Below are 12,464 nucleotides of genomic sequence, written 5' to 3' on the forward strand. Positions count from 1 at the left end.
CAATCGTGCATAAAACATCATATACAGTGGTTGTACTTAGTTCACTAGTTCTTTTTCTACGGAAGGGACAAGCGATATAAAAAAAAAAGGATACATGGTCTTTCGTACTGTATGAATATGTTGTAGGTTTGTCGAAAAAAAACAAACCATATGCTCACTTATGACTGACCAAATTAGTATACATGCACGATCTGTATAAAATGTTGCACGTTACCATGTTTTGTTTGTTTTGGTAAAGTAACAAGGAGCAGCTAAAGCAAATATTTTAACAGATGAGTTTATTGCTTATTCAGCCAATATCAGCCAGTAAGTTTTACAATTTAAAAAAAATGCTAAAAGCATACAATACTTATGTAAACACTTGTACAAAGTTAAAATTATATTTATTCTGATTGCAAAAATGACCAAAGTAAGAATTTCATTACAGGGGGCTGGAATTGCATGTACTGTGCACATGGAAAATAAACTTATTGAAAATTATGTATTATTAATAAGTCTAAATATATTTCCCATCTAAATTAACTCCACACAGTAGCATCATAAACCTATTACAAATGACAATATGTGCATTAGTTTTTAATAGCAATAAGTATATAAGTAGTACTTATATTAAATATCCATGATGGGGCAGCATGACGTCCTGGTCAACTTGTGTTTGTAAAGCAGTCTTGTATTTCAGGGCACAACTTAAAAACTATAAAGAGATATTAGATATAATGTCACTGAAGGAACACTGCACTTTAATAATAATAATAATAGAAAATGGGTATTTCACTTCTCCTAAAAGTTTATGCTAAAATACATTGAGAACAACATCACATCATTTTGCAACATTGCCTCCGTAGGGCTGTGATTGGACAATTACAGGGGACATATGGAAAATTGCTTGTATAGCTGTGTCTGTAGAGTCCCTGCTTTAAATTTGAAATGAATCAACCAAGTAAATCTGCGATCTGCCGAAAATGCGTCTGTGAATGATGAAATCTGAATTATAACAAATGGTTGTCATTTCCTCTGCTCATGTTTTGGCAGGCTGTGAACATAAGGAGCCGCTTTCAATAATAATAATAATAATAATAATAATAATAATAATAATAATAATAATAATAATACTGACGTTAAACTCAATTAAGAAATGACAAGGCTGGTTGAAAATCAAAATGTTGTCTTCCAATATTGATGTGCAGCCAAAACTCAAACAAGATTTGTATAGTGCTGTACTATTAGAATTGTGGCGAACAAGATACTACAACAAAAAGGTGGTGGGTAAGCTCAGGTGCTATAAGACTGAAAGTTCTTCTTCCTCACACAGGAGAGGCTCCACTTCCAGTGAAACAATTGTTGTATACCTTTTGGCTGATTTATTCTTCCTGTACAAAACAAACTGGATCGTTACCTGGTCAACAAGGTCAAGGTCCTTTCAGTAATTTATTAGGATGCATTCAATGTTCAATTTAGGAACAAACAACACATTTACCCCTCTCTGAGTTAATCATTCCGACATCATGCTGTGTCAATGACTTCCTGACAGATGGAATATGGGCTTAACAAGATTAGAATGTCAACAGATGACACGAAGTGCAATTTGGGATTTTAAGGATACGAAAAAGTCTAGAACTAGGACTCCCTGACTGCCGATGAGCCAGGCCAGATGTTTTATGATGAACTTCTGTTTGGAGTCCTTTAGCGTTGGTAGCACCATTATGACGCTCAATCCATACGTCCCATTGCCCATCATGGCCAGCGCAAACAGCAGGTAAGAGGTGCCCTCGGTCGACTTCCTTTGGAACTAGAACATAAGTTGTTTATGCAAAGAAATCCAGTTTGACCCGATGCCTTTGTCCATAAAGTATTTATCAACTTGCAGGGGTCAAGGTTATTCTGGAATAGCACGATGATGACTAAAATTATTAACAGACCGACTGAGTTAAGTCAACATAATTCTTCAGAACAACAACACTATTGTCTCCCAATGACTGCTTCTCAATTGGACACAAATTCTTACTCATTGGTCGCATGTATGAATAGGCAAGTCTGGAGAATACATCTGGGGAGAGTTGGCCAAACCAAGGTCTCTCGTGGAAAACACACCCAGATTGCTGATGCCAAGAAAATGTCACTTACATTTTTATAGAGCTGTGGGAAGCGCGATGAGAGGTAAAAGACGGTGGCCAGGTATCCACATACATAGCCAGAAACTTCCAATGTTTTAGATGAACTTGGTCCCTGAGATGAAGCAGAAAAGGGGGGAATTTATTGTACAAACACCTCTACATGTCACTGTGTCATATATTTCATTGATATTAGTTGTCAAAAACAGCATAATAATGCTGTCCAATGAAAACTCTGTCAGTCCACTATGACAGGTTTGATGACTGGACATGAAGTGCAACAATTAATTGGGAATTAAATCTATTTCCAATTTCATTGCCAACTATTGTGTGAATTTATTAATCTTTTTGAGACCTTAAATTTAAACAACAATTTTAAACCATTTCCAGAACAATGACCTTACGAGAGATTCTTTGTTTTTTAAATTGTCTATGATGAGTTTGGGTAAAACCAACAGGAGAAGCGTTGCAGTGAAACACCAGAGGAAGCACAGCCATTTCAACACAGGGCTCTCTACAACATAGACACACAAAAATAAATGCAAATATCAGAGAGTAGAAGAACACATTAAAGGTAAATGAGAAACAAACCGTAAACAGTACATTGCTATTAATAGAGACTTAATCAGTGAAGTCATTTTCTGTCACATTTGAATAAGATTGAGGCAGATGCCTGCAAATGCTTGTGGAAATTCGAAGTACAGTACAGTTACGTGCAAATACTCAAATGATATCCAACATAGTACAGTCAGGTTATTTAAAGCATATTGTGCTAACTTGTGTATCAAATGGGCTATATATATATATATATATATATATATACACATATATATATATATATATATATATATATATATATATATATATACTACCTTGCCCTACATCCTGTCATTATTTTTATGGTCTTCCAATTGATTACTTACCAGCTCAATTTCATTTCAAAAAACAGCACACTTACTTCTGCTCAAGTTGTTCTTTATCTTGTAGTAAATAAACTGTGAGATGAGAATTAGGTCTGTAAAGATGTAGAAAACCACTGTGAACACCTGTGAAGACACCATAAGAAACCATGTTCAGTCAAATACGGAAATTGAAAGGAAAAGCTGCTTCGATCCAACTTGTCAACTGTGCCACTTAAATTGTGTTTCGAACAAAAGTATGGAAAATAAAAAACGAGGGATGCACCGTGTGTGTGCGCGTGTGCGTGTTGACCTGAATTGGCAACTGTCTGGTGAGGTAGCAGCCCACAAAGCTGGTGACATCACCGCTGAACAGGAAGAGGAGGAAGCCAAAAGACATGGCCTCATCCACTTTACCATTCTTATAGGATTCATGGACCTGACTAGTAGTAAAGAGACAGGCTGATATGGAAACCAGGATAGGCAGACAAATACTTTAACATTGTAGATCTAAATAGATAATATACTGCAGATCAGGCTCCGTTTAGTGGAATGTAAAGATTAACTGAGTACAGCTAAATTGTATTCTTTTTTTTTTTTTTTTTTTAACATTCATCAACTCCCAAGTTGGTTGTCCCTGACCACAGCTTTTTAGGTAACGTGTTGCAGGCAAACCCATTTAAAATGTTTAAAATGTAATGTTTGCAAAAACAAACAAAAAAACCGTTTATCAGTTTGTACATAAAATAGCGTGTTTGAGAACCATGCACTACTGAGATGGATAAATCATCTACTCACGGTAAAGTGGATAGCAGAAAGCAAAACATGGAAAGAAGGCCGATCACCACGCTGCTGTACTGCCACATGTTATCCACACACTCCTCCAGCAGGTAAAAGATCCACGGTGTTCCATTTACACACACAAGTCTGTCCAGCGTCGGGGAGTTCCAGCTAGCGTTTGCGCTCTTGCCGGGAAAACGTGCAGTGGCCATGAGATGCCCTCAACCTGCTGTCCTTTGCCCGCAAAATGAAATCATATTTGCAAAAAAAAGAAAAAAAAATTAAAGAGAGGAAATTAAAGGTGTAACTTACTTGATCTTGATTTGTGCAGGTTTGCACCTTTTTGTTTCCACCACTGATGTCCCTAAAAAGTGCACTTTCTGGTCAATCATGGGGGGCTACCTGCTTTTGCAAATTCTATTTCGAATCCCGGTTGGCCATATGCTTCTTGTTTTGAGCTGCTTACTGTTTACTGATTAAATACCGCTTCCTAGCCAAGATAGAGAATTCCACTCACCAGAACCAAATAAACACGATGGAGACTACAGATTGTTTACAGTTATTTACTAACTTCCCCCACATAGTTGCACGATTTTCTAAGAAATATTCGCCAATGTTGAACAAACAGTAAAATGGTCATCTCGTCCCATCAGCAGCAACATTTTTGTTGGCGTCCATCACTGGTGGGTACTAAAACGCGTCAAGGTATTCAACATAGCAGAACAACATCCGGTTACATTTTCAGAACAAAGTGAAGGAAATTCGGATGATGATGGTTGATGATGATTATATTGAAAAATTCAATGTACTGTTTTTTCCTCTTTTCTACATGGTGTCATAATGCCTATTCTTAAAAAAAAAACTGTGTTTGGATTAGATTTATTTACCAACTATAGTCAACTATACCAATACGTCAACCAAAACAGTATATCTATAGATATGCAGTATATCTAAAGATATACTGTTTTGGTTGACGTATTCATTTATCGTTAGTGCAAGTAAAGTTATTATTATTATTTTTTTTACTTTTTAGAAAGTGCCATTCATTGTCTTAATTTGAAATCAGAAACTGACTCTACTTATGCTATCAGTGTCAGTAGTATGAAAAAATACTTGGGGGAACACTGCCATCCACTGGTGTCGAGCATAAATATGCATATATATGTATATGAATGAATCGCTGTTGTGTTTTTTTTTGCCTGTCACTGAGATTTGTTATAACACTTGAAGGCACTATACCCAAACCTGTCTATCAACACGTGATTTATCTCTTAAAAGGGACATGCCTGCAGCCTGGAAAAGTGACTTTTGAATTGTTTAAATATAAGTACATGGTGCTCTTTAATGTCTCTGTCTGGAGTGTGTGTATTTGGCTTAGTTGGCTATAAGACATGGTGGGGACCTAGTTATTTGTGTTAGGCAATGTCATTCGCCACAACATTATCCTTTGTGGGCCTTGTCAAATATTACTTTAAGCATATGTTGTGGCCCAGTAAAATATGGTTGAAGGGGCTCCCGGGCCGTAGTTTGGACACCACTGATTTAGTTTTGTTTACTGTTACGTCTCTTCTTTGAACAGGGGTCTGTAGACTTTGAATTTTTATAGATGTATGCCTGAGGTGAATTTGTACTTTTACTTGTCTTTTGTTTCACAGAAGAACAGGGTAGAAGTACTTTTGTAACTGTAAAAAAAATGCGCATGTTTTCTTATACGTATACCTTGGCTGTTGACAACGTCTGAGACATTGAAGACAGCAACCAAAACCACCACCATTGGCCTACCTGTTGCTGGCTGCACTTATTTTCACCACATGATGGCGCACTTTCCAATAGTAGCCGGTGGAGACGCACAGAATGGGCTTCTCTATGGGGGAACTTGAAGCCTGTACGGAGGCTCATCGGGATATAAATGTTTTTTTGTGTGTTGCTTTCTATCTCGCTTGGAAGCTGCTGCGCTCAATTGGTAATTCATCCACGGGCTGTGTTTTCTTCTCAGGTAAGCGGCACGACGCTGTTGGGGTTAGTAAAGGGGGAATCGGGTTGTCACGTTACGCAGCTTGCTGTCATTCGAGTCATTCGGTGCCAATGCGTAAACGTCGCCTACATTCCTTGAAAGTTGACCGCAGACGGAGGTATTTGTTGGCCAAAGACAGCGGCTCATCATGCAATTTCAAGAATTCGTATACAGTCAAGAGGCAATGAGAGTAACTTAATTATTAATCTGTGCTAATATTAAAAAAAACGACTGTATTTTGCTGTGCTACACCTGTTTTGCCTCCATCCAGTTGTCGCCCCCTTGGCGCCTAAATCCATTGGAATGTGTTTTGAGTTTAGAGGCGAGTTGAGTCGCATTACTCACATTTTTCAGATTTGCCTCCCGTGCTAATAATGAGGGTCCTATTGTGTGAAGATAACAAGGAATAGAGGGGGACACTTTTCAAGGTCAAAGACTTGTCAAGCACCTTCACCTGTAAACAACTTTACTTGTTTTGTTGCCTTTCTATCTTGTAGAGTAATTCACCACTCCAATGCCTGTACTGCAAATCCTTCTTCAGCTTCAACTTGCAATTTAGAGTAAAATTCTTCATTGACTTATCACACCATTCACCTTATTAGATACACCAGCATGATCAAATAAGATGCAATATAAGAGCAGGATCAAGATACGACAATAGACTGGAGACTGGAGTATCGGCCCGACTATAATGCAGATGGTAGATTTCACTCTATTATCACTTTCAGGAGCCCAATTCTGATTTAATCCCTAATCTGTGCCCAGTTTTGCTCAAATTGTCTATTTACATCCACCATCCACAAGCAACAACAGTAGTCAGTGACAATACGAATGTCAACAATAGTGCATAAATGATACAAATGTTAAAGATAACATCACATTTAGGTGACCTGGGCATTATATCTCTGCTGCATTCTACGATTATGCTTATTTGAGTTATTTCGCCACGCGTGTGTCTTCATCACCAATCAATATATTTTGACGATGTTTGCGTGGTTTCCGTTGCACTCACATTGGCATACACTTTTTTGGGTGTACAAATCTTGTGGCGTATGTAGCTCAGGTGATAGAGTGGGTTGATCATTAACTAAAGAGTCGGTTGTTCAAATCCCGCTCTGTCTGAGTCTCGTGTTGGATGTTGTTGTTATTTGTTTGTGTTAATGAGTGTCCCTGATGTTTTGGTCAATGTGTGTAAACAACCTTTCTACTGCTTAACTGATCTCCCCTTAATACATACGTATGTAGCTCTTCTGAATGCCTGCAGTCATTTTGCTACGATGCACTGAAGAACTCGTACCAAGTTTGAGCTATAAGCCATCAGAGTATCACAGAAAGAAGAATGTTCATACATATATTATGTAAATGTTGGTTATCTTACAAACACATAAAATATATATTGTGATGTACTTGAAAAGAGCTTTACTTTTGCCTGCTCAAACTTTGATGAACTGTGAACATGCTTATGTTGCGCGCCACAGTGCGAGACTGTGAGTTTTGGCTGTGAAAGTAAGCTGGGAGCTGATGAATAATGAATGTTTCAGAAATGCATGTGAATGTGAGACAGTGTTCCACCAGAGCTTTCCCTCTCTACTGTGGAAATCCTCTCAGTGTGAAATGTACAAGGAGAAACTCCATTCCCACACTTTGATTCATGCACGGCCACATTTGAATTGAATATGCATGATTGAATTGAGCCCAGCGGTGCATTAAAGGCCAGATATCAAACCGAATATGAAGACAATGAAGCCAAAGGCCATATACTGTATATAGTGTGCAGAGCAAGTCAGATGACTTAAATCCATTAGATGATTAGGCTCGCTTTGTTATAGCAGGCAGGTAAGAACTTAAAAATAGAAGTGCAGCTAATGAAACTTGACTTTTTGATTAGTAACGTATATTAAATGTCAAGGAAATGATATAACGTGTTCTCCATGGACTCCAAGGACCAAGGGGACATTCTCCGCTACAGCCTCTTCTACATCCATCCATCCATTTTCCAAACCGCTCTATACTCACAAGGGCCGCAAACACGCTGGAGCCTATCCCAGCAGTCTTTTAGGCGGAAGGTGAGGAACACAACCAAACTGGACAGCAGCCAGCCACATAGACTGCCCTGTAATTATTTTCTTAGGTTAGCCCAATTTAAGGACAATCATCCAAAATGTGCATAATAAGTACAAACACTGCATTAACGAGAAAAACAAAAACAGCAAATGCCTACTGTAATAATTCGGGGTACAATGTCAGCCTAGTAGCCAGTATTTTTATTTGTATTATTATTTTACTGTTGAAAATTCGAAAAGTACACATTGAGCTGTTGCATATGTAAAATGTCAGGCATGCATGTATAGAACATAGTATTATTGTTACAAAGATTAATCCTGTTACTAATTGTTGGACTGTTAGAACAAATCTTTATTGTGGTTTTGGGTGAGAAAGACAACTATTCACCAATTTACATCCCTTATGCTCAGCCTAGTTTTATTAAAGCAGTTTTTCTGCAGCTGTTGTAGGCGTACACATTTTCCTTCCGTCTCTTGTAATCTATTGCATCAGTCGCAGTTTAGTTTGGGAACTAGCCCATGGTCATATTATTTGCTATAGAGCTGATATTATAAAAAGTGTCTTTGGGAAGTCATGGAATAAAATATGCATTTTATGTTTTGATTATAAAGGACATAAGTGAACTTTGCAATGAAAAAGTGACAGTGTAGTGTTAAATATGCTTGACGTTTGAATGTTTCAACAAGAATTTATAGGATTTGTAGCATTACTTTTGCCTTTACACTTCTGTTCTGTTGGAATTTTTTTTTTTTCTTGTGTTAAAAATACATGCTTTTGTGGAAAATTGCACAAGAAGCAAAGGAAGTGGCCCTTTAACAGATTCACGTTTTTATTAACCAGGGTGGCTGCATATTCCTCGAGTTGGCCTCCAACTTTCCAATAATCAACAACAAGTGCTATAATGTTTGACTTCAGGTGACCATACTTCAGTATGTACATTTGGCAGAGCACCAGTATGAAAAAACAATGTGCCATATCCATCCGTTCTCTGTACGACTTATCCTATCCTCACGCAGGTCAAGGGTGTGCTGGAGCCTATCCCAGTTGACATTGGGCAGACAAGAAACAGTGTACACCCAGAACTTGACGCCAGGGCACAAATAGATAAATATTCACACCTAGAATTTGAGTCTTTAATTTACCGAGCATGTTTTTAGAATGTGGGATAGGCATAGCAAAAATGTGCAAACTTTGCCGATCTCTGAACTGTGAGGCAACTTATTTATCAGTCATCCACTGCGACACCATCATCTGCTTACAGATGAAGACATTGATGTAGTGATTAAATCGCCTGCTTTGTTCAGTTCCCACTCAGTGAGTGAGTTAATGGTTGTCTCTCCTTACACGTGTCTTACGTGACCTGCTGTATATAAACTGGTCCGAATGATTTTATATAAAGAGCCATTTCAACAAGGTTAGACGGACTGCAAACTCATCCACCCGGAGATTGAATGTGTCATGAATATGTGAACTGTCTACGTCTTTGTAAATGTTATATGAATGGAGTTGTTTGTCCAACATGATAATTATTTGTACACATCACTCTTAAAATATTTTGTATGTGTGGGAGACGTCTCACATGCAACGCAGGTGCACATTATACAGTTGGATAAGGCTGAATGAACAGAGGGACGTGCAGACATGCAGTGGTGAAGGAGGGAGGGGTCTGTCTTATAGGTGGTACAAAAGAGCCAGTGTTCTCCGTCTCGCTGTGTGCTAAGTGAAGACAGTAGGAAAGCCAGTGGGCCACATGAACAGAAAGAGAGCAGACCCTCAAGTGGAATTGTCCCCATATACCCCAGCACTTTTGCAGGCCCCCCCCAGCGTGGACCACCCATCACAGTCACCTCTCAACTAGTGCCCCATTCATTGCTTCTCAGTTTAACATTCATTCATTCATCCAATGCTAAAACATGACCAGTTGTAACATCATCCACCTACCACAGAAAATAACACCAAATTTAAGGTAGTAGTCAAGTTATTTGTGAACTCAAATGCTGAGTGTCCAAGTGGAATTTAAGTGTGTGTTTAAAGGTTGCATTCCTGCGCTCGCTCAGCTGGAGCTGGGTGATTCGGAGTACCAAGCAGATAGGTTAAATAGTTTTAAAATGGACATTTTTCCACATGTTTTTTAAATGCGCACTCACTGACCACTTCACTTGCACAATTGAAGGAGATTCTATCCTTAAGCCATTTACAAGTTTGTACCAGCTATTATAGTTTTCTTACTTTAATTGCTACTTTCCAACTTGGAACCCATCAAAGCTCACAGATGAGACAGGAAGTGATGAGCTGGCGAGTAAACTATATACTCACTCACTCACTCACTCACTCACTCACTCACTCACTCACTCACTCACTCACTCACTCACTCACTCACTCACTCACTCACTCACTCACTCACTCACTCACTCACTCACTCACTCACTCACTCACTCACTCACTCACTCACTCACTCACTCACTCACGTATCTTTTAGTGATAGATAACTCTCCTTACATCTGTAATTAGACTACTTCTGTGTAACTGTTCTGACCAGCAAGGATTCCTGATGTGGTTACCCAGGAAACATGGGCGGGTTTCCAGAGCCAACCCCAGCAGCAAGTTATCCAAAGTGCTCTTCTTTGTGCCTTTCTTTGGTCTAGTTCGTCTTTTGCCAGCATGACTAGATGAAGGGTATGTGTTGGTTCTGCTGTAGAGGGAACCGAGTGAAGATTGCTGGCTGTGACACAGATACATATGCTTATGGCTGTGGAGTTGTGTTCTAAGCAAACAAATTTATGAAAAAACAGCAGACACACTGGATTGCTTGTTTTAAGAAAGAGTCAAAATGTGTGAGTGTTTATGTGCGAGCACGATTCCGTCTCTCCATCACAAGACTGCAAAATGTAGTCTGTTTAGTTTCTGGAATAATGTGAAAAATAGTGTTTCTGTTGGCATGTTATTGTTTGCTTGTAAATTATACTATTATACCACACACATTCCCTCAATAGGTGGATAAAGTTAGAATGTATTAAATGTGGGTAGTGCTTATACAGAATTTGTTTTCCATATTTGTAATTTCAACGTTCCACATTAACATTTTGACAAATGAAGACATACAAAGTGGATCCTGCATACTCGTGCCCTGGCACCTTTGGATTTTTCTTTTTTTTAATATTTAAAAAAGTAAACTTTTTTTTTAGCCCATGAAAGCATTTCGATGGGCATCAATGGACATGGACTTTCAGATTCGTAGGCCGGTCCCTACCCCCACAGGTCCGCAGTACAACCTGCAGAAATCAATGAAGGTGTGTCTTATGGATTTGACACAAATGAAATTGCTTTGACTTGGTGGAGATTTGCAAAGTCTGCAAAAGTCTTAAAGACTGTGGCTTTGTAGCATATTTTAGCAGGATTGTAGTTACACCTTCCAACTTGCACTTGATGATTGAATCAGACAATCAGTGATGAGGAATTAGCGAAAGTGACAGCCGAGGAGTCTTTTTATCAATATTTGGTCATTGGAATACAAGAGAACTTTTGTCAAGTAACCTAAAACATGGTGTACACTGATTCCCATCATGAAGTTGAAAATTTGTCTTCATAAATCAGTTGTATTTTTTCACACCTCAATGGCAATGTTGGCTTGAAAAAAGGGCAAGTCAGTCTGGTTTCAGTTTCCCAACGTTGAACAGTGTCATCAGAAATACAAGAACTGATTCATGAAGCAAATTTGAAGCTTCATTTTCCCATCACCCCTGTATTTTCTGCATGTCATTTGATGTGGTCGGTATTTAATACAGCATTGTTCTGCTCCTAACTGAAGTGAGTGACCCAGTTTGTCTTATTATAGCATGCTGTTTTTTTATGCAAATGAATGCCTACAAGTAAACATACAAACTTAACGTCCCAGAATTTGCAGCTAGTGATTGCCCCCCCCCTCCTCTCTCTCCCTCTCTCTCTCTCTCTCTCTGTCTATCAGGATTCGGGTGTGACACGACTACATTCTCTGGAATATGCTGTCTCCATGGTAACAGGCTTCATGCAGACCTAGAAAAACATCGGGCCAAGTTGATCCTTTTTCCAACATACCTTGATCTGGGACACAGGGGATGAAAATTTGAATGGAAACAACTAAATATCGCTGAGGTTTCCACTAGCCTGAATAATGGCAAAACCACAAAAGTGACTTTTCAAAGTACATGTACTCTTTTGTCCAGGGATCTCGCTGGAACTGTTTCAATGGTCCCTTGAAACCAAGAGTAGAAAAAAGCTGCAGAACAGAATTTCATCAGAATTGAGTCAACTCTCAACCATTATGTTGGAGTTATACTCATTATATTGTAGGGGATTATAAAATTCTGCTGACCATTGGGTCACAAAAGCATTGTCTACCAGGACCAGGATGCACCAACTCTTCAGTCAGGTGCTGGGCCAGAGGGATTTGTCCAGAGCGGGCGATCTGTTTTCGCTGGAGGATGCTGCGATCGAAGACTGCTTGTCACAGGCTCTGAACCAGATCAAGTCCATCTCCTGCTCACCAGTTAGTAGGCCAAATAATAGATTTTGGGAACATGACCAAAGATGTCTCAGATATTGCTAGTCTAAGTAAAA

At 38.8% G+C, this 12,464-nt stretch overlaps 2 protein-coding genes across 8 annotated transcripts in view; one reads left to right on the forward strand and one right to left on the reverse strand.

Moving 5' to 3' along the window:
- Positions 1-263: 263 nt before the first annotated feature.
- Positions 264-4,512, reverse strand: LOC148395018 (lysosomal amino acid transporter 1 homolog). Of its 6 annotated transcripts, none has more exons than XM_088381176.1 (9): positions 4,308-4,512; positions 4,103-4,154; positions 3,809-4,019; positions 3,324-3,453; positions 3,070-3,157; positions 2,516-2,625; positions 2,125-2,226; positions 1,604-1,789; positions 264-1,396 (listed from the first exon to the last, which is right to left on the reverse strand). In XM_088381176.1, exons 3-9 carry the CDS (start codon positions 4,000-4,002, stop codon positions 1,280-1,282), a joined length of 927 nt encoding a protein of 308 aa, XP_088237302.1. In that variant the 5' UTR covers positions 4,003-4,019; positions 4,103-4,154; positions 4,308-4,512; the 3' UTR covers positions 264-1,279. The 6 variants fall into 6 exon arrangements, with proteins under 6 accessions (XP_088237302.1, XP_088237300.1, XP_088237301.1 ...); XM_088381174.1 differs by having other exon boundaries at positions 3,809-4,024; XM_088381175.1 differs by having other exon boundaries at positions 4,130-4,512.
- Positions 4,513-5,636: 1,124 nt separating this feature from the next.
- Positions 5,637-12,464, forward strand: part of veph1 (ventricular zone expressed PH domain-containing 1) — a 43,646-nt gene continuing 36,818 nt past the window's right edge. For both annotated transcript variants that reach the window (XM_088381664.1, XM_088381665.1), the window contains exons 1-2: positions 5,637-5,786; positions 11,833-12,393. In XM_088381664.1, the coding sequence (XP_088237790.1) occupies positions 12,256-12,393 (138 nt within the window). In that variant the 5' untranslated portion in view covers positions 5,637-5,786; positions 11,833-12,255. The remainder of the gene's footprint in view (positions 5,787-11,832; positions 12,394-12,464) is intronic.

Source organism: Syngnathus floridae, chromosome 7 (assembly GCF_059516105.1).
Source record: "Syngnathus floridae isolate MCC-2025c chromosome 7, RoL_Sflo_1.0, whole genome shotgun sequence".
NCBI classification, from domain to species: Eukaryota; Metazoa; Chordata; class Actinopteri; order Syngnathiformes; family Syngnathidae; genus Syngnathus; species Syngnathus floridae.

Bases quoted from the DNA above. Each gene is read 5' to 3' on its own strand.
- LOC148395018 (XM_088381176.1), bottom strand. From the start codon at position 4,002: ATGGCCACTGCACGTTTTCCCGGCAAGAGCGCAAACGCTAGCTGGAAC. The intron at 1,790-2,124 runs GTAAGTGACATT...CTTATGTTCTAG, and splicing joins TCCCACAGCTCTATAAAAAT to TTCCAAAGGAAGTCGACCGA. The intron at 1,397-1,603 runs GTATCCTTAAAA...CTTGTTGACCAG, and splicing joins TCCTAGTTCTAGACTTTTTC to GTAACGATCCAGTTTGTTTT.